Raw genomic sequence first — 21,309 nt, forward strand, 5'->3', positions numbered from 1 at the left:
CACTATTTGGTCCACTGAATAATGAGTGTTGCCTGTCTTCAATCTCCTCTACCATCAGTGATCTCATCTTCAAAAGTTTGCTTTTCTCTTTTGGTCCATGGTTATTCCTGACTAAACCCTCATTTGTGCTAGCATTTAAGGGGAAATTGCTGATTGTAAGCCATGTTCAGGTGCTGTCAATTTTAAGTTAATTAGAGATTTATAGATCACAGGTGCGTAAGTTACAAATGGGCTTCTTACAACCTGCACAAGGTTTTATTTTTTTTATGCTCCGTATCTTATGAATCGAACGTAAGCACACCGTCGGAAATGATCTTAAGACTAAGTCTAGTATAAATCTAAGAACATTTTTATAAACGAGGCCACTGGGCTGTTTCAAAAACCAGAGCATCTCCACAACAGATCCTGGGAGCTCTCTGGTGAGAGTGCAGCAAACATGACAACTAGCTAAGGCAGCAAAAAACAAAACATTGCAGATGAAGGAGACAGGATTAAGTAACATCATTTGCAATATATTTAAAATCTAGGTTAGGGATTTTATCACGCAATACCGCTTGTGTTAAGTATTCAGACAGCTGAACATCTTTAAGGACACTGAGCCTCAGAACCGTTGGATTCAGAAAATAAACAATTTCTTACTAAATCCTCACTTCCCAAACAAAAGAGAACTCACTCATGTCCAGTACAAATTTATTTTCAAAAGTGAAAAACTGGCACAACAAATTTGGGGGAAAAACAATGCACAAGGCAGCAGTACCATATAGCACTTTGAAACGTGGACACAATTCTCTTCATTTAGCACCTTTATCTCTGTGATTACATATTTATATATAAAACAAGAATTTCAAAAATAAGAGAGACCAAGAGTGTATCAGCGGTATAAACTATTCAAAAGCCCCCCCCACCCCCCCCGCATGCCCTTAGATTTCTGCAATCCCAAAAGTACCATATTTGGACCCCCCCCCCCCTTCACCTCTCTTCCAAAATCTCTGGTACAGCCTGTAGTGGTGAGTAACCAGTTACAAGTGAGCAACATTTGGAGTTCCTGACTTGCCACAATAGGACTGGAAGTTTCCAACACACCCAAGTGCAACTATACAAGAACCCTACGGCTTTACAGAGCCCTTCAGAACTGATTTACTGTAGTATGCCATTCCATAATATTGACTGAGCATATTGACTGCTCAGTTAAAAAAATATATATAAACATTATTTATGCAGCATGCCTCCCAAGAAGCTAGTGGATATTTTCCCCCCTTTTAATCATTTTTAAAAGGGAGTTTCAAACCAAAACCAACTTTTGATGGCAAGTTGATCTCTCCACCATAATATGGTTATAAAATGCAACAATTACAAAATCTTCTAGATATCAGTTTACCATCAAAGAAAAGTCTGGTCAAGTGATGAGTTTCATATCACCATGGCAACCACATCCACTATTGATGTGGTAGTGACGCAGCCAGGATTTGATCCTGGCACTCAGTAGCCTGTAGTTTACCCTTTTCAGTTAACATTTTAAGTTAAACTATGACTGCTCTCCCTGCTCTCATCTCATCTTGCTCACACTACCTGCTCCTGAGTAAAAACTAGGGCTGCAGCTCTTGATTACATTGTAATCCGTTACTCCGTCAATCATTTTTCAAATAATCTATCAAAACATTCAGTCTTGAAACAACACTCAGTAATTTCACAAAGTGAAGGATCCCAACAATACTTTTGAGAACTATTAGTCTCATAATTTCCAAGATGGGCTTTTATGAAGTAGCCTATGTTCTATTAGATGACTATGCATCTGCACAACATTACAATAATTATGTTCAGAGAAGTGCACCCAGTTGTCTGCAACTGCTATGGTACTCCAATCATTTCCCCAGTGAAATCACCAGCACTCAATCACTGGCAGATACTCTGGGGAAATGATTAGGGCCATAGTATGTATTCAATGAAGTTTCCATCACCAGTGGAATATGCTACAATCACCAAGATGAAATCACCACAGCAATCATCAAAGCACCATCAGCTTCAGCACAAAAATTATAGTGGTGCACAAGGACATAACTGAATTATGTTTTGAGGTTTGTTTTTCTTTTCAGTCTTACTTCATGAAGGAAGATTAAGGGTCTTCCCAACTTGTCTTACGCTGTTCTGGAGTGCTTTTGGTTAGATGTTTGTAGCATTTATTTCAAGTCTCTTTTTGTGACCTGAATCATTAGTGTCATTGATGGTGCCACACCCACGTGATAAATATGCACTTTTCCAATACAGACAGAAATATGTAGCCCTCATTCCTTTAAAAGGACATCTGGATTTGTTCTATGAAAATAAATGTGCAGAAAAAGCTACATTTTATATACATAAAGAGCCTGAAATTAATCAGAATCATTCTACATAAAGGTACTTACACTTTCACCTAAGAGAAAGTGCTGGACTTACAAAGTAAGTGATGTTGCGCTCATAAGGTTTCATAACGTTTCTTACATCCACAGAGGATAGAAAATGATTCATGCATCTCCAAGGCTATGTACATCCAAAGCGCATTCACTGGATTACATTTTTTTTTTTCATGCAACAATCCTTGATGCCCTTTAAGTTTTGTTGAGGAATCAGTACCTGAATGGCCTAGCTAAACCAATAATATTGTCCACATGACAGAAATGACACCACAACACCTCAACTTCAGGTAAAGGAGCATACTTTTGTTGCTGCCATTTAGTGTCCTAAAGCACAATTTTACACATTCGAAATAAGTCACAAAATCATTCATTCACTCCACCTGGGTCACCATCAGTGCCTTGGAATTTCTTCAACATAAAAGGGCAGTGTATTTCATCGCCGTACAACTAAAGAAAAATATATAAATGATCAACTACAAGACACTCTACTATCCCCCATTCAGAACAGTTTTACAACATTTGGATTCAATACAACCACATAAAAGGCAGGCAGGGCTTTCCAATCTTGGTCCCAGAACTCAACTTTGGGGCATTTTCATTCCAACCAGAAATGGTACATTATTAAATTTAATATAGCATGTTTATTTTAAGACTTAAGTCAATCAGTCAGATAAGCTCTTGGGTAAATAAAATGCAAATTTGTAGATGTTACACCATAAAGAATTTGGACGTGTTAGGTTGAGTGACAAAGGGGCAACCCAGAGTACATACCAGAGACCTGATTACTGAAAGTTGCATCTACCAAAGACAAACAAAATGGTAACAGACAAGTTAGCATTCTGTTAAGATTAATCAAAAAATATGAAAACAAGGAACAAAAACAAATCCCAGATTGTTCCCTAGGACTATGTTTGGACAACCCCATCATGAAGTATCACATCATTAACACTCCTACAATGACAAACTATTTTGGTTGTTCGCTTTAAAGATGCTTGTTTTAATCAGCTAGCTGATCAACATCAGTCTCCACCAGTGACCCCTGTGCCAACCAAGTATTCACTATCGTAGTTCACGGTGACAGTTATGCAAATAAAACCATAAATAAGAATGTACACAGGTCATCAAGACACTGTTAGCGGACACACAAAGTCCCTGTAATTTAAGGTGTATTGGACAACAGGCAAAAAAGAAATGTTTGCACTTGTGCTGTAACCTTTCTAAAGCTTCCTAGCTGTACGCTTCTCACTGTGGTTGTGTTGCAGTTAGATAATGAAACCCATCCCTGAGCAGGGAAAAATAGCTCCAGGCCCAAATGGTCAGCTGCTCTCAGACACAGGTGCTTCTCTGCATGTTTGTCCTGGAGGAATCCATGAGGTAAGAAGTCACGTCATTGGTTAGGGCTCATATTTCAAATGGTTATTGTAAAGTCACATGGTGAGCAAAAAGAAGAGTGAGGTACCAACTGAAATGGCCAGGGACTTAACACAAAAAAAGACATCTGAAAGGAAATAAGAATCCAGAGACTAGATTTATGGTAAACTTTGCCCTTGTTTCAAGGGTCTCTAACAGGTGTGATTTTTCCAGATTTTTCAAGAAATACCTATTTCAGACCCTAAATGGAGAACTTGGGTATGACATAAACACACACATCAAAAGCTTTTGCACTCTTGACAGCCGATGGCAGAAGAGAAAGTTCAGCAATGAAGCCAAATACTAGGGGCCCCCAGAGATTTAGGGTCTGGAAATCCTGATTCAATCAGAAATAATCATATAATTGCTCTAATAATTAAAAAAAAACATCAAGGTAGAGCTGCACCCTCAGCTGTGAAGGAGGGGAGAACAGTTGGCACGTTTGGCTACATCACATCCACGAAGAACTCGCTGGGGTTCCCCATGGCCAGGTGGAAGGACTGGCGAGAGGCAGTCAGCTCAGGAGGCACAGAGCCCAGGTCACGAGTTGGGGGGGCACCAGGGGGTCCTCCTGGAGTGGAGGAAGGGGGCAGGGAGGGAAGCTGGGAGTGAGAGGGTCCCAGACCAGGGTGAGGGTGGGGGTGTGGATGCAGGTGTGGATGGGGGTGCTGAGGGACCATCATGAGCATCATGGGGTTGTAGGGAAGGGGCATGCCAGGGGGATGCGGGTAGGCCAGGTGAGGGGGCGGGAGTCGGTGTTGGGAGCGCTGGCTGAGGTGGCTGTGCTCACTGGGCGTGGCTGAACCATGGTCCCGCCTCAGGCTGCTGCGGGTAGAGTACTCTGATTCGCTGCCGCTGCCCGAGCGAGAGTCAGCCCCTCCCCCCACCGGGGACTTCTCCTCCCTGCCTCCTCCTCCTGTGCTTCCACCTCCTCCTTTACTCCCTCTGCGTCTCTCTCCCTCACTCCGCGTCGACCCACTGCTCCGACTCCCTAAGACAAATAGACACCGGATCAGACTGCAGCTCCATTACATCTTCAACAGATCATCAGACCGTACACACCTTCCAGGCCCCTCCCTTCTGATAGCTCTGGGCATCTGGGTCTTCCCACCCCCCCTCCCCTTCCCCATATACCTACACTTACAGGTTACATCTCCTGTATGTTCTGGCCCCCTGGTGGTGGAATGAGCCTCCCACCACAGTCAGAACATCAGAATCCCTGCCCATATTTCAAATTGCACTGTTCTCCACTTTTTTTCACTCTGAATGTAGAGCATCTGCTCAGTAATTGTAATGTGTGAATGTAATGTATAACTATGAACACCGATCAGACAGATGATGAACATAAAATGCACCTTCACTGTGCTGGCTACCCGTACTCCCAGGCGCATAGCTATAGCTGGAGAGCTCGTGGTAGGGAGGTGGCTGGCTGGAGTAAGGGTTGGGGTACTGATAGGGGAAGGCGTGCATCATGGGCCAGGGCGTGGCTCCTGGGAGTGGCAAGGGAGCCAGAGTGTCTTGGTCCGACGCTCCGCTTGATCCATCATTATCGTTTAGGGAGAGGTTGGCGATGTCTTGAGTAGAGAGAGGAGGAAGAGAAAAGTAGTAGCAAGAAAAGGTGGGGAACAATGATGTCATCTGAGTTTTGTAACCAGCACAGAGCTAAAGAGAGCAACAACTGCCTCTGCACTCAATAACAAAACCCCAAAATATGTACAAGCATGCACGTATACGCCCCCAGCTCCCGGCTTAGAGAGTGAAGAGTACTCAGTTTTTCTCCGGCAGTGCCAGCAAGGCAGCCAGCTACTTCTTTTCACACAGCAGCCATAAGCCACACACTTGCAGAGTGGGAGTGGAGGAGACCCACTCATACATGTACAGATGGCAAGCCATGGGAGCTTAGAAGGTCAATAAGGGTTGATTGAGCAATGAACACTGCTATCCCCCCCTGACTGAATCCCTCCCATATATCGCTTGGGCAACGCAAAGCCAATTATGCACCACCCCTGTGGGACTGCCGGCCACAGTCAGCACTGGCATGGGCCTGATTCCTGAGCCTGAGACCTTGGTTCTCACTCATTACCCAGTGAGCAACCCAGGAGCCTGCAAAAATGAGGGCTATTTAAACACTTGGTACCCCATGCACCTTCTTTTGGCCAAGCAGTATGTCTCCTGCTACGCTGTTCTGCCACTCACAGTTCTCACAGTCGCTGAAGTCGCCAAAGATGTAGTAACATTGTTCGGAGAAGGTTATCTTGTTGACGGTATGGCGGATGAAGCCAGCTTTCAGAAGGTTGCTGGCGTACTTTCGTGCCTCCCGCCTGTCCTGGAAACCCTCGATGTGATGGTACAGCCATTCCACCACATCTGACCCTGGAGACACACACATGCACAGACACACACACACATACACACACACAAAGGGGGTAGAGAGGTTTAGAGATCCAGGCCTTTGGTTTGAGATCCCTGCTTTATGCATTCTATACTTCTCTCACCAAGGAAGGCATTGGGGATGGTGATTTTCAGCCACATCCTATCTCTGACCTCCAGGCCAGACTCTGGAGATGCCATGGCTTTGGCCACAGATGCCATGTCTGAGTGCAGGGAGAGGTTAAAATCATCGAAGCCTAGAGAGAGAGAGCAAAGGGGGTTGGAGTTATTGCGTGGACCAGGGGGGCTACATTTCGATATTCCAATTTCAACTGTTGCTGTGTCACTCTGTTCTGCAGCCAGATGTTGATAAGTCTGGAAGTGACTTCTCAGACCCTATAGCTGAAATGAGCAGTGAGAGGATGAGTCTTCATTAGCTTCAAAGCTAAGTAAAAATGATGGACTACCATGGCCTATGCACACATAGATGACTGAACATGTGGATGTCTATACTCTCTAGAATGGGCAGTGGGGCTTGTACTTGAATGTGACTGCAATTGCAGATAGCTACTACATTCCAAATCAGGGTGGGAACCAGACATACTCAATCAAAAGTTGGGCGCCAAATTTAGATATAAAAGAAGGGTCTGAAAATGTGTAAAAAAAGAGAACAAGTACAAAGACGGAGACTCACGCTCTGTTTCGGTGACGGAGGAGCCAGAGGTCACGGTGCTAATAGAAGAGCTGCCAGGGTAGGGTGGGAATGCACCTGTTAGCGCCACCGAGTGGCTGACCCACAGCGCCGGGTCTATCGGCCGGATGGGCTCATCTGGGAGTGAGTGGGGGAGATGGGAGATGGGATATGGGAGATGGAGGATTGGACAGGAAATGTGATGGGAGGATGAAGGCAGTCGGAGAATGTGGAAAGGTAGAGAAGGATTGGATAGAGTAGAAGGATGGGGACAAAAAAGAATTGAGACAGAATGTATGAGAAGGGTACAGGTGTTGAATTTGAAAAAGAGATGGAGAAATGACTGAACAACTGTCATCAGTGACATCTGTGTGACCACCACTACCACACCAAGCTCTCAGAGCAAACACTGCAGTTGCATCTCACTACAACAGAAATCAAATATCTTGTTCTGCGGTTACATTTATGGTAACGCATATAATCATTCAGCAATTTAAACTGCTGGTTTTCTATTAAACATACACATCTGTATAGCTGTACCTAAGAAACAGCAATCAAGAATATGAATTCATATTAATCAGGAAATACTCACATACCCATGCCATATCCTCTGGCTAATATATTACTGACGTACAGGATCATTATTTGTTGTAGTATCTGTGTATGATGTTCTGTTCTCTTGTAATGCTGGCCCCACACTAGAGGATAACTGGGCCGATTTTGTGCCCGATTTGCTCTTCCCGACAATCACGGGGGCATTCCCGATCCGAGGTTAATCTGAACCGATTATCTGACCAAATGATCCCGTAGTGTGAGGGGTTTACAGACATAATCTTAATGTTACCGACTGGATCGGAGTCTCCCCGATCTCGAATCGTAAATATCAAACATGTTTGATATTTACGATTGGAAATCCTGTAGTGTGAAAGGAACAGTGATGGAATATTGAGCAGAAACCCGCAACAGCCAATGAGAGCGAGCTGACCGGGAAGTGTCACCAACAGAATTTTTTTCGGCTTGCCGAAGCTGAAGATGTTCTCTACGGACGATATTGTTTTACACTCAATGGGGTTAGGCAACTGCACGTAGCAACAAAAGTATCAATATTATTGTATCATGTATATATGTAATTATTGTAACGTTGTGGTCTCCATGGAGACAGGGAATCAGTTTTTTTATTTTCGCAAAGTCCCTGGAATCGACACTCTGAAATCGTTTAGTATAAACGCCAAGTGTGTGGTCCTGCGTCTGGACTGAATCATCTGGTGTGTGCGTTCTTACGATTAAAATAATAAAAATCCGTTAAATCTGTCGTTATGTCTGTGGTCGCCCACGTTTTTAAAGTCGGTTAAGATTTGAAAATCATCTAGTGTGCACCAGGCTTAATTTGAGCAGTTGCCTCGTTGCCCTTTCTCACTCGTGGCTATGTGTGTCTTACATGTAGGTGAAGGCAACAGAAAATGAGCACCATGTCAATAGCTCCAAAATAACCAAGGACCTGTTGCAAACTACACCAGGAGCACGCATCAAAACGCTGGTCAATTTGTGGCAAATTTTAAGGTACATTCTTGGTTTTTCGGAAGGTACTAATGCGGTGTTACCCTCACCCATGTTGTCATTGTGCCGTGCAGATGCATCAATGGACTGGACGTGCATGTAATAGTACTTTTGTTATTCTAGGTCTCACTTGTAAAAGATATTTTAATTTCAATGAGAATTCACAGTAAAATACAGACTGATGATAATACTTGATCTCAGTTTTTCAGTAATAAGCATTTCTTGTTTAAACAGGAAAATAAAAAAATACCAAGATCATGGATGTGACTCACTTCGTGGGAGGGTAAAGTAGCCCTGTGGAGAGGGGTCCCAGCACTTGGCAACCGTGAGGATGATGGGTCTAAGAAACAGGGAGGAGTCACAGTCAAGGAAAGGCAGTACACACGTTTCATAGACTTCGTTTTACATGCAATATGGTTTATTCTGCTTTTTTCTGTATGGTTTAAAAATCTGTATATCAGATTTGTACATATAACATTTTTCATGTAGTTTATGGATAAACCTATTTTTAAGGAATTTTGTAACAGAATACATTTTAGTGTGTTTTGCCCATCCCTGGTCATAGTTACATGACAGAAAGCACATTCAGCGGACAGACAAGACAGACAGCAAAAGAGACAGAAGGATAGACAGGCTGAAATGTGCTCATACCTACAGGCCACTGAAAATACATACTGGAACTGTACTCTTCATTATTTTAACATTATTCATACATTTTATTAAGCATCAGAATGCTTCTTCATTAGTATCATTCAATAAAATAAGGAAAGAAGGGGGCAGTGACTCACCCAGGTTTATGCACAATCTCTCTCAATACTCTCACGGCATCGTCATTGCTCATGTTCTCAAAGTTGATATCATTCACCTGGGGGGGAGAAAAGAGGCAGGGGGAGAGACAGAGTTAGAAAGAGAACTTGTGTTCATCAGAGCTTCTCCCCATTCAAGAGTGAGCACAGCCCTTCACACCGTCAGCAGCATGATTTCCCCAACTGCCTCCCCTCTCACCTGCAGCAGCATGTCTCCTGGTTCTATGCGCCCGTCAGCTGCCACAGCCCCGCCTTTCATGATGGAGCCGATATAGATGCCCCCGTCCCCCCTCTCGTTGCTCTGCCCCACGATGCTGATGCCGAGGAAGTTGTACTTCTCTGGAGAGACAAACAGGAAGTGAAGAGTGAAAGTCCGCTGAGGCAAGTGAGCGAGAGACAGAGAGAGAGAGAGAGAGAGAGCACTCACCCATGTTCAGTGTAATGGTGATGATGTTGAGGGACATTGTGGAGTCTGTCACACTGCTGAAGGAAGATGCCTGAAAGCAAAATAATTTATTTATTTATTTTTTTTGTCATTGGTCGATGACAATGCATGGGGAAAATATTTTAATACAAAACTGAATGAGAGACTGGTAAAACCTAGCACACCAAGAATTCAAAAGACAATATCACTGAACAACCTCCCACCAAAGTAACTTTCGCAACTCCACAGAGAAATTCTGTACAGCCATTGAAAACACAACATTGCTTTACAAACTACTTTGGAGTTACTTGAAGTGCATTTTCCAGACCACAAACCCTGTATACAAACTGCTGTAGAGCCATCTGGTAATCAGAATCTAACGTATGCTTTATTCAAGCAAATAAAATTATCTGGGCCTATCAAAACACAAAACACACACACAAAAACTGAAATAATATTTTTAAAAACGCAGAAACAATAAACTTTAAACCAATTGATTTGTGGTACAGCAGTGTGCTGCATTACCCGCTCCAGCCTGGGAGGGCGCTGTTTCCTGCGTCTGCGGTGCCTCTTCAGCAGCCGGGAGGCGGTGCTCTGCTCTGTGGAGCCGCTGAACCTGGGAGGCAGCAGGTCGATTTGTTATTCAACAGTTTCAACTGAAATTATACCGCCATACCATCTCAGACTCCCAGGTAGACTCCACTTGTGCCACTAACTGGACATCTTATCAAAGGCTTCAATCTAGCCCATTTTTTTGCTATTTTTTTTAGTTTTTTTTTTTTTTTTTTTTTTTTACTTGTAAGCAATTTAACTGATTACCTGAATGAGGATAAAATCATACTTTAAAGCTTATTTAAAGATTATAAAATTTGTAACACTGCACACAATATAACACCAGGGAATATGCCCTCATGAAGGCAATGTTGCTGAAACGCATTTGCAGTTTGAAATCTGTTTATGTTCAGATATGCTAATTTAAAGAAGTTTTTATTTTGTTCTGTGAAAAACATCAGCTTTGGATCTCCCCCTTTCCCAGTTTTTCTCTTCAGATCGAAACATTCAAAAAAGGACAAAGAAAATAAAACTGAAAAAGGCTGAAAAAGAGTCCTGTCCCAGCACTCCAACCTGCTCATGGTGTCGTCCTCGTCAGAATCGCAGAAGCTGGTGGTGTCCAGCTCACTGCTCATGATGGTGGAGGCACTCTCGTAGCCTGCTAGGTGGCGCTCTAGCCTGCTCTGTCCGTTAGCTCGAGGCCCTGAGGTAACGAGAGATGGGAATGGGAGAAGGCAGAGAACGGAACGGTGAGCTGCGGAGGGAATGGGGCATTGCCGGGGTGTATGCATCTGAAGGCTGTGCATCAAGGTCACACTGATCCTTCTAATGGGCGTCGTTTTCTGTTTGTTAGTAACTGATAAAGAGCAAGGCTCACCTAAAATAGGTTACAGGTGTTCAGAGAGCAATGTATCATAATACAGAGGAGAAAGGCTGAGTTGAGCAAGAAACACAGTGCTGGGGATTTTATTTCTCCTTTCATTGTTAGTAACTGAAGTCATTCAAATCTATAATCCCAGATGCCTCAAGCTCACACTGTTATTTCCCACGGGCTCTATTGCTAATAGTCTTTTTTGTTTGTTAGCACCGAAGTGTTCGCAAACCTCATTAAATTGGTAACAGGTACCTGCAGAACATCTTATCATAATTTAGGAAAAACTGACTAGAAGTCGAGTAGCTAAAAGCTAAAGTGATGATATCTATAAAGAAACATCTGTAAACCTGTTCTCAGACCTAGTCTGAGGTGGAGCACGGGGGTAAAACTGCAGGTAAAACATCCAGCCTGGGTCTGACATAAGGAAATGCAAGCAGATTCCAGAACGTTACAGAATGTTCCAGAATGCCAGACTCACCATGCTGCTCCAGGCTCTCCCTCCGCCGAGGCCTCTCTCTCTCCCTCCTGACGGACACCACAGACTCAGTCTCTGTGCGGTCGTCCAGGGTCTCCACGCTGCCAGACGCGTTGGGGCTGCATGAATGGGGGAGAAGGGGGGGCCTTAGACTGTGCCCTGAATTCATTACTACAGGATTTTTTTTTCTTAATGATTTGTTTATTTTTTAGGGACAAGCAACAGATGAAGCAATGCACTACGTCTGCCAGCAAGGTGGAATTCACACTGACTCTCACTCTGGCACAGGGTTAGATGGCTTCTGAGTTCCTCTGATCCCTTATTAAACATCCATCACTACTTAACATTCAAGAATTTACCAAGGGCTCTTATCCAGAACAACTTATGAAGGTTCGTAGGAGAAGTTGTAAAATTTTGTAAAAGTTGTAGAATTTGTAAATTAGCATTTTAATCATTTGGATAACTCATATAATGTAATGTGATGCTCAACACAACAGTAACACACTTCCAGCACATTGTTTGACTATAAACAAGCAGTCAGTGTAAGGAAGATCTCTCAAATGGTTACTGAGACATGAAAATGGAGGGAAAATGTGGAGATTTCCTTTTGTTAAAATTATAAACAGGCTGCATTTTTCCATCTTCGAATGAATCATAATTCCAAAGCAAGTTCCATGAAATGCCTGAATACAATTATGAATGAAAGGGTTGGTAGCGGAAAAATTTTCCAAGAGAAGGCAAACTTGTTTACCTTCTCATTTATGGCAAATTTCCAGGTAGTGCAGTTCTCTTCCCTGGCTCTACTTTTCTGACTGCCATCTTTATCCCTAACTCTATACTATATGCACACACTCACACACCTTAAAGTATCAGCAAGCCAGTACATTAGTTACAAGGCCTGCTAGTTAGCTATTTACATTTAGTTAACTAGCAATCTATCAATATGTCACAGCATAATCAGTCATCCGAAAACTTGTTTCATAAAAGGAGAGTCAAAAAGAAAACATGTACTACTAGTGTAACCAAGGTACTGGGACTAATTACATCTGGCATCATTTTACATAATTTTAATACCCCATTCAAAATGTAATCACCTGTCCTTATTTTTGATGGTCTGCTTTTCTATTGTGGCTTAGTCTACAGAATACCAGTTTTTCCTGACTCCTTTTGTAAGGTGTATATTTCAGCACTTGCTTTGAAAAAAAAAAAAAAAGACAATCACCAGGAGGGAGAGTTCATAGGAAGATATGGTACTGTACATTGGGCATTATGCATCTTTCACTATACCACTGTCACATTATCTGAAACTGTCCATTTTACTTTCCTGTCAAAAGGCTGAGTGATTCTATGGTGTAACAATTAACAGTGAAGAGCTGTACACAGAAGTAGAGGTATATGGAGTTACTTTTGTGTCTTTATTATGCAATCAAACAGAACAGATTTGAGAGCAAAACTTTCAAATGCAGTCATTTCATCAACTTACCAGTGAGTGCCTCGGAAACACTGAAAATGAATGGGGTTCAACAAAGTGTTTGACTCTATTGAGACTGGCCAATAGAGACGTGTCTTACATCCTTCAATGTAGGTCCCGCCCACAAAAACTTTTGGATTCGCAAAAATCAGAGTTCAAAACTTGGATTCGCAAAAAACTGCGTTCAAAACTTTTGGATTCGCAAAGAAACTTTTGGATTTGCAAAGAAAACTTTTGGATTTGCAAACAAAAGTTTTTGATTCATATTAATACATTTTTAATCACAAATTAATTTTACTTGCAATAAAACATTTTTTTATTGCAGTGTCGATAGTTTTGCTCTCAAATCTATTTTTTGATTGCAGTGTGGAAAGTTTTGCTCTCAAATCTATTCTGTTTGATTGCATAATAAAGACACAGAAGTAACTTCATAGAGGTAGAACTCGCCCCTATTATACTTCAGTGTATTTATCGTAAGAGAGACTAGATGTGTTAAATGTGTCATTTCTGATATAGATCAGACATCAGCTGAAATACCTTAAATAAACACCTACCAGACCAAATGTTCACTTACAAATTCAAGTACATTGGTTTCCGAGTAAAATGGTCCTCAAAAAGCCAACTGACTAACTAGTTCCCCAGTACCTTCACTAAAATATTTCACAGCCAACATGCTAAGCTACAATATGTAAAGTACAGTGTAAAATAAAATACCCTCTTCAATCAATCACAAATGCAGCCTAGGCAGCTTTAGTCACCTTGAATGGCAGGAGCTTTCTGTACATTTACCATCTGAAAATTTATAAACAGGCAAATGAATCAATTTCCTTTTGGATGGAAAGTATTTCATTTCCAAACATGACAGAGGCAGGTCTGGCACAGCACATTTGTACTGTAATGGACATTCACTTCAAGTTCACTTCTAATTGGCAGCATACTATATGGACATAACGCCGCGATTGGTTAACATGCAAATCACCATGTTGCTCACATAATCACCAGTATCTCCAAAAGACCAATATTTAATCCTCCTCTAGTACCCAGTATAACTTTGTTGCTGTATGTCGCTATAGTTACTATAGTTACTACAAACTGTAGTTGAAGTTACATGAAGTGTATTTTCTTTCTTCAGGCCAAAAACCCCCAATGCATGTTAGCAGCCATTATAAAGCCTACAGGTCATCAGGACTTCTCAAAACATCTAAAGCATCCTTCATTACACACAGGCCAATCAAAAACATAATTTTTTTTTCAGTTTTATTATAACAGAAATGGAATTATTCCTTTGATATCACAGGTCTAGTATTTGTTTTCTTTGATTCTTTATGTGAGATAACTACCAGCATTTCACCTCATAATTTCAATTGCACACGGTCTTTAAAGTGACAATCTTGAAGATTTAAGTTTCGTTCTCTATGGCGGTGCCAATGGCGAGAAGCGGTAATTGCAGGTGTGTTTTTGGACCTCACTTCCCATAGATCCAACCGGATCCAACCAGTGTCGCCTGTGTGACGTCAGTCAGTTGGCACGCCAACTATAACACTTACTATTTACTGAATAAAAAACGGTTGTTATGAAATAACGTTATGTACATACTCATTCGTTGTCTAACATTAGGCGAACTCAAGATGTCTTTACACTGCCGAGCCGGGTTAAAATGCCGTAGCAAACCTGGGGTAGAATTAGTGATGAATATCTGCAAACGTTCTTTATCCACCTTTTGCCCGGTATGAACATCTTTACACTGCAGAGAAAAATTTGCGGGATTCGCTGTGGCTCGTGCAATTATGTAGGCCTATCTCGTGCACGATAAGCAGTCTTTTTCGTGAATGATTGTTGTGTGGTATTTTTGAAACAACTGCCTTGCAAAATGTTACCCCTGGTGTTTCTGGTTTTGCTAGCTAAACTGTTTGAGAATAAAGCTGAGCTGGCTGTTAAATTAGCAATCAGAACAAGAAGAATAAAACAAAAACAAAGGAGATTTCATCAAAAAGGGCATAAAGGCTGAAGGAACATATGAGGAAGCGTAATAAAATAATAACAATGCTAATCCATACTGCCATATTCTTTTATTTAGTTTTCTCCTGCATGACGTCTTCAGAAATCAGACCCAGCTCTGCTCCACATACCCCGGCTTTATTCCCATCATTAAAATATATTGACAAACTCGATGGCAATGTAAATAACGGTAACGTTAAGGCCAGTTCAGATCAATGATTCGCAATGAGGCGAAACGGTTTTAGAATGTTGCAGAGAAAAGTGCAGCGGTGTGAACTGGCTAGTAGCAGAGCCGTTGCCTGCCCTGAGGTTTTAAAAGACTGTCCTTGTCAAATCGCCAAGTGCAGTTTTAGAACGTTTACAATCAGACGTCTTGGAATTTTGCAAGTTGCACCCAGTCTCGCTGCGAATCATTGATCTGAACTGGCCTTAAGTTAGCTACACTGCAACGTTGCAACAAGGTAGCATTGCATTCGAGAGACGGTTTGCGAGGTCAGTACCGGTCGGTAGTGTTAGCTAGCGTTTTTTTCTAATTGTTAGCCGACATTAGATTGTGTTAATCACATTAGCTAGCTAGCTAACGCAACATTACCTGATGAGAGATGGATACTGTGCGTAACGTTGTCTAAACTAATGTTGTCTTTCTTGACATGGTCCGGTAGCTAGCGTTAGCTGTGCAAATAGCTATGTAATTTAGTAAAGTTACATTGTCATTAAATGTAATACGAAATCTACATCAACAAATAATATGATCTCTCATGTTGCACAAAAACTTTTTAGGGTTCCATAACTCCCCCAACCCCCCCTTTCTCTGTTATTGTAACATTGTGCATGTAGACAGCGGAAAAAACAGTACGCCGCACACACACAAGTGAGTTGAAGAGCGAGCCTGTTGCGTTAGCTTCGCCTACGCTCTCTGGCGGACCAACCACTGATGGGTGATGAAAAACGCGTCACTAACTGTGCGCCGCTTGTGATTTTCTCCCGGGAATGTCGCCACAGACACCAGGTTTTTTAATCATGAATTATGATAATAATAATAGTATAAATTAATATAAAAATAGACTCAATCACCATTGCGTTACCCAATGCAGCGATAGATAGTGACTTAAAAGACATTTATTTTAATGAAAATCTTTGAGATTATTACTTTAAGCAGTGATGAAAAAAAAAAAACTAAAAAAGAAACTTAATCTGTTTTGGAAGTAACCAGTTATACGTGACAACTCCTTCTCTCTTCTGGTTCTTTAACAGCTTTTTAGGTGGGCATTCAACCACATCCAGAACACGGGCACCATCCTAATCCGTCATTCAAAAGCCAACCATACGAATAAATTCAATGAATGAGCAAAGCAGTTTCACAGATTGCGATGAAAGACCCCCCCCCCCCCGTTTTAAGAAATACTAAAACATCCCTTATTACAGCACTTTACAGTTCTGCACCACTGACTGGATTTGAAATGTAAAACCCATTGAAAAGGTGGTTTTACTAGTTGGACGGAAAACATCGCCTGATTCTTGAGGAGATGGCATAAGATCAGGGGGCTAGAAACTTACTGGAAGGAGGGGGGTCTGGAGTCCCCGATGCCCCCCGTCCTCTCTGCTGGAGGGGGTGGGAGGGGCGGAGGAGGGGGTGAGGGTTCGGGTCGTACCTCGGCCGGGGCAGGGGTCTCTGGGACCGGGCTGTCTGAGGAGACCAGCTGGGGGGGGATGGAGAAAGAGAAATGGGGGAAACGAATGAAGGGAGGGGACAAGAGAGCAAGGGAGAAAGGGAGAGAAGGTAAAACAGAGCCTCACACCCTGAGGAGAGTTTCCTGCAGTAAAACTGTGTGATTACAGTGCAGTCCAATTCTAGTTTGAATTTCTTACTTGTCATTTCTTGCTTTTCGTTTTGAAAAAAGTTTTGACTGTCCACTGTTATTAACACTGTGGTCTAACTCAATATTATAACCATGCCTGTTATGGTAGAGTTGGTTTTTTTTTTTTTTTTTTTTTTTTAAAGGACAGTTCGATTTTCATATAAAAAAAACAGGGGACACAAACATCTAAGCACTGTAATATAATGTTAGACCACAGAGAACCAGAACCAGTTGGGTAACATACTGTGGGAGATTAATTCCTGTAATTCAGTTACTCCTAATCACACAGTTGGCTGTTTCCATTCATTGCCGGTCTTACCCAGGACACTACTCTCCCGTTGAAGCACGGCAGCTTGGCAGCATCATCTGAGATCTCCTCCTTCACCACGCTGCAGGAACGAACCAAGCAGGGAACAAACAGTCAGATCGCGTTACCACTTTAATTACGACCACACAGGCCCATCAGGAGAGCCAACTGCTCCTTACCCACAGTGGGTGGCAGTGTAGTGTAAAGGTTACGGAACTGGGCTTGTGAGCCTGAGGCTGCAGGTATAATTCCCAGATGGGTGTGAAAAAACCTGAATTTTCTTCAGTAAATATCCAGCTGTACAAATGCATTCTATGTGCCCTGGATAAGTGACCTGCACATTGAGTGTCTGCTAAATGCATTGCAAGGTAACCAACTGCATTCTGTAGATAAAGCATGGAGACGCAATGCAGCCAGACATCTGAAACACTGGAGAGGTCTGAGCTGCCTATCTACTGACTCATCCCAACCAGTTAGCATTAGCCAGCCGAAGGAAACTGCCGCAAACAGCCATTTCAGGCTCTCTTTGATTTCCTTTCAGAGATGTGTGCACTGATTACTTTGTGTTCTTATCCACCAATCTCCTGCCTCTGGGTATATGCCTGCGCTTGCCTCTGTCTGTGAAACCCAGCCTGAACAGTCGCTCTTTTGGTTTATATGATATTAAACATAATTATAGCCTATATGAGGAACATTAGGTGCACATATCTTCCCTTGGAAATAAGTTTAATGTTTTGGCCATGTTTTGGCTTCAGTCAAAAGTCCCTCCAACAATTGTGCTACAAGCCACTGGTATGGGAAAGGAAACATTTTCAGAAACATCTGTACTCACAAGCACACAGAAAACAAGACCAGGTCAAAACCTAGTATATGGCTGGACCTAACACACGTGATCCGGCCTACCAATGGTGTAACTTCATAACTCGGCTGACCAATGGTGTAACTTCATCACTCACTCAGTCACAAACATTCACGTTTGTAGGGCTGGCCCCGCTGTTGTGGTCCAGCCAAAAACAAAATACTGTTGATATTATTAGCAGAAGACTGTGAAACTAACTAAACTGCAGCAGACTGTGAAATGAAACAAATTCACATAATATGGTATCGGATCTAGCCTAATTTGTGCCCTCCTGAATTGACCAAGACATTCCAGTGAAAGGACAGGGTTGCCATTGCACATTCCAATTTTGGGAAATGTGGGATTTAAACTGTTCAAAAAACAACAAAATACATGACTGTACGGTAATAGATTATAGACTGCAGAAATAGATAATACAATAAATTATATTATTGTATTATAATGTATAATAATAATTGTATTATACATGGTCAAGGCGCAACCTTTGGCAAAAAAAAAAGCGACAAGATGGCTTGCCAGATAAAACCTTGAAGGGGCACTCAGCGGTTCTCTGAGATTATAAATCCAGCGCTAAACTATGATGACTTCCTGTCACCTGGAAGTACCATCGCGGGGGTAGGAAATGGGAACAATTTGTGTTTTCCAATCCAATTAATATACTAAGCAAGCGACATCCCTGAACCCCTTTTCTGTGGAACAAACTGAGTATGCCATCGCTATCAGACACACTAAAGCCAGGTCCTGGACAGCTGCAATGTGCACTGGTTCAATGCAACCAGTGAATTTAAACTACGCGATTAATTTAGCCAAAGCATCATCAGTTTTAAAGCACAAGGATCAGCCCTGGTCCAAAACACAGGGCCAGTGTATTATTTATTTATTGGCTTGGATTGTGACAGGACTTCCTCTGGTTTTTGTAAGAGCTTAATTGCTTCTCTGGGTCCAGGACCAGCACACTGGGCCAGAATCCTGGGGGCAGAACTCACAGTCTGTTCTGCACATCTGTGTGAGAAGCCTGCAGGCCAGGGTGAACGCTGGCTGTGCATAATTATTCACCCTCCTTCTCCATGAACAATCTTAAGAAACCCTGCAAAATAGCCTTGACTTCATAACACATGGCACTACGCAGTGTTTTGCTTAGCCTTAGTGGACACCCTATCCAAAACCATACAGAGCAGAACCATACTACCCGTCCTTAAAATGTTTCCTAAAAACTCCAATCAGTTGTCCCATGTTCATTACCAGATATACCTATATAATTTTTTTTCCCTCCAATCCATCCGCCAAAGATGGCCCATGTGAAACACAATCACCAACACACAGGACCCAGTTATTACATTTCCTCAGTATAAAGATGTCTGTTCGTTTAACGTCATGGTATTCAACTATCTCTGTTCAGCTCTCTAAATCCGATAACATAGTGCAGTGCCAGGCACAGCTGAGTTAAAGTACCACGCACTTTAGACACAACGCCTTGGTCACCCACAATTCACTGCACGATACATAGCTGTTCCACGTTGTGTGTTATTAAACTGTATTAGAACTATTCCAAAATCGAAGCGTAGCTTTGACACTAAACATCGCAATCCTGCCACACAGCATGGGGCTTCCTCAGTTCCCCGCCCTAGATAATCAACGGCATCACTCAATAAGTTAATGTACAGTAGCCTACTGTACTGCCGTGTGATGCATACCAATGTAGTTAAGCAGGGGCGAGTATGGGGCGCGTATAATCAAGTAGTAATAACTTAATGACTTTTCAGAACCGGGTACAGGCCATCTTGACCAATGGCGAATTCCTCTTCACACTCAAAATGCAGGAACGTGAAATATTCGAATCGCACAACTGTTTAAGAGAGCAATAGGAATGTGACCATTTTACTGCTAGGTGTTATCTTCTATAAAACATCCTTGGACTGAAAACACAGAACTGACAACATGATGAAGAGGTCGCTTCCGCAGAGACAAAATTTGGCTTACATCCCAAAAAAGGAGGAAGGGGCAAAACTCTAAGGATCTAGCCAACAGCAGATGTAATTAAAGAATTGAGAGTAGGGTTATGCAGACGAACGTGGTTTTATTTCATCCCAGTAGGGGCGAGGCACATTAACTTTTATCATTGGTGAAGTTTGATTCATTAACTTAGTACAGTAACGTTGCTGTACTACAAGCGTCTGACCAGTTTGAGGCAGCTACCCCTCTTCATTGTATCTAGCTAGCAAGTACTAAGTAGACATAGCTAGCTAGTGACATGTTATAGGACATTCAACATTTCAAGCCGAGTCCAGTTAGAGAACGCGATTTGGCGAAAGGAAATACGTTAATGCAAAAAAACGCAAAACATTTCTTCGCAGACAATCAGTAGAATAATTAACGTTAGGCACATCAGGCAAACTATTCTAGCTAGCCAACTTCAGAAAACTCAACCTTCCAGCTAACGATTCATATTAATAATTATAACGTTAGTTTCACAGCTTGCTCTCCATTGTTTTTCATGCCAACACTAACGTTTCCAAGCCAACAAGTTACATAGCTAGTTTGCTCTTTTGTCATTTCAAAGGCAAGCCGCACAATCTCGACAGCAAGCTATGTACCCAATCTGGCAAGCACTCACCCGAAATCTTGATCCATGGATTTAAAGAAGAATTTGTAATTCGGTTTGTTCAATACTTGCTTAAAATCCAGCAAAGTGATTTGTTCGGCAGGTATGGGAATCTTCACCAAGTACGGCGTCTCCTCCTCGTCAATGTGGTAGATTATTTTTGTTTCCGCCATTTCGCCAGCTGCTTTTTTCGGCTCCACAAAGCTATCCAGGGGGATTTAGAAGAGAGGTCTGGAAGGGATCAAGCCGCGCTGTTAGCGCCAGCTAACTTGTAAAACTAGCCAGCTATGTACGGAACAGTCTTGTAGCTATGCAGACTTTTGCCAGATAATAGAGAATGTTTTAAACCAAGCCCTCTCAGTCCCGACGGTACCTTATTTCTTAGGATCTTCTGGAAACAGGTAAAATACACACACTCGCATAAATATATTATATAAACAACTCAAACGCTTTATCCTACAGTTAAAGAAAAAGCACAGCACAAAACTTTCTCCACTGCGAGCCCAACGCAGCGTAAAGCGTCATCGAGGCCCCCTTGCGTTCTGGCTTTCACGTCGCGCCCCTTCCCTCATTCCCGATCCCGATGCACGCTCGTAGTGCAGGTTTGCAGCAGTTTAAGACAATACAGTAGTCTTAAGCAATAGAATCATCGACTATCATT

The 21,309-nt window shown here is 42.3% G+C and overlaps 1 protein-coding gene across 2 annotated transcripts; it reads right to left on the reverse strand.

The window, feature by feature from the left end:
• Window positions 1-673: 673 nt before the first annotated feature.
• LOC118236125 (segment polarity protein dishevelled homolog DVL-2-like) lies at window positions 674-21,288 on the reverse strand. 2 transcript variants are annotated; one of them, XM_035434206.1, is made up of 16 exons: window positions 21,022-21,288; window positions 20,661-20,879; window positions 17,200-17,269; window positions 16,579-16,721; window positions 11,556-11,671; window positions 10,777-10,906; window positions 10,177-10,267; window positions 9,655-9,724; window positions 9,427-9,566; window positions 9,210-9,286; window positions 8,694-8,761; window positions 6,868-7,002; window positions 6,299-6,430; window positions 6,000-6,176; window positions 5,159-5,377; window positions 4,250-4,794 (listed from the first exon to the last, which is right to left on the reverse strand). In XM_035434206.1, exons 2-16 carry the CDS (start codon window positions 20,819-20,821, stop codon window positions 4,250-4,252), a joined length of 2,274 nt encoding a protein of 757 aa, XP_035290097.1. In that variant the 5' UTR covers window positions 20,822-20,879; window positions 21,022-21,288. The 2 variants fall into 2 exon arrangements, with proteins under 2 accessions (XP_035290098.1, XP_035290097.1); XM_035434207.1 differs by lacking the exon at window positions 21,022-21,288 and having other exon boundaries at window positions 674-4,794; window positions 20,661-20,821.
• Window positions 21,289-21,309: the final 21 nt, after the last annotated feature.

Source organism: Anguilla anguilla, chromosome 9 (genome assembly GCF_013347855.1).
Source record: "Anguilla anguilla isolate fAngAng1 chromosome 9, fAngAng1.pri, whole genome shotgun sequence".
Taxonomy (NCBI): domain Eukaryota; kingdom Metazoa; phylum Chordata; class Actinopteri; order Anguilliformes; family Anguillidae; genus Anguilla; species Anguilla anguilla.

Coding starts and splice junctions, on each gene's coding strand:
- LOC118236125 (XM_035434207.1), bottom strand. CDS start 20,821: ATGGCGGAAACAAAAATAATCTACCACATTGACGAGGAGGAGACGCCG. Junction 16,722..17,199: donor ACGGGAGAGTAGTGTCCTGG/GTAAGACCGGCA, acceptor ATCCCCCCCCAG/CTGGTCTCCTCAGACAGCCC. Junction 4,795..5,158: donor GGGTAGCCAGCACAGTGAAG/GTGCATTTTATG, acceptor TATTTGTCTTAG/GGAGTCGGAGCAGTGGGTCG.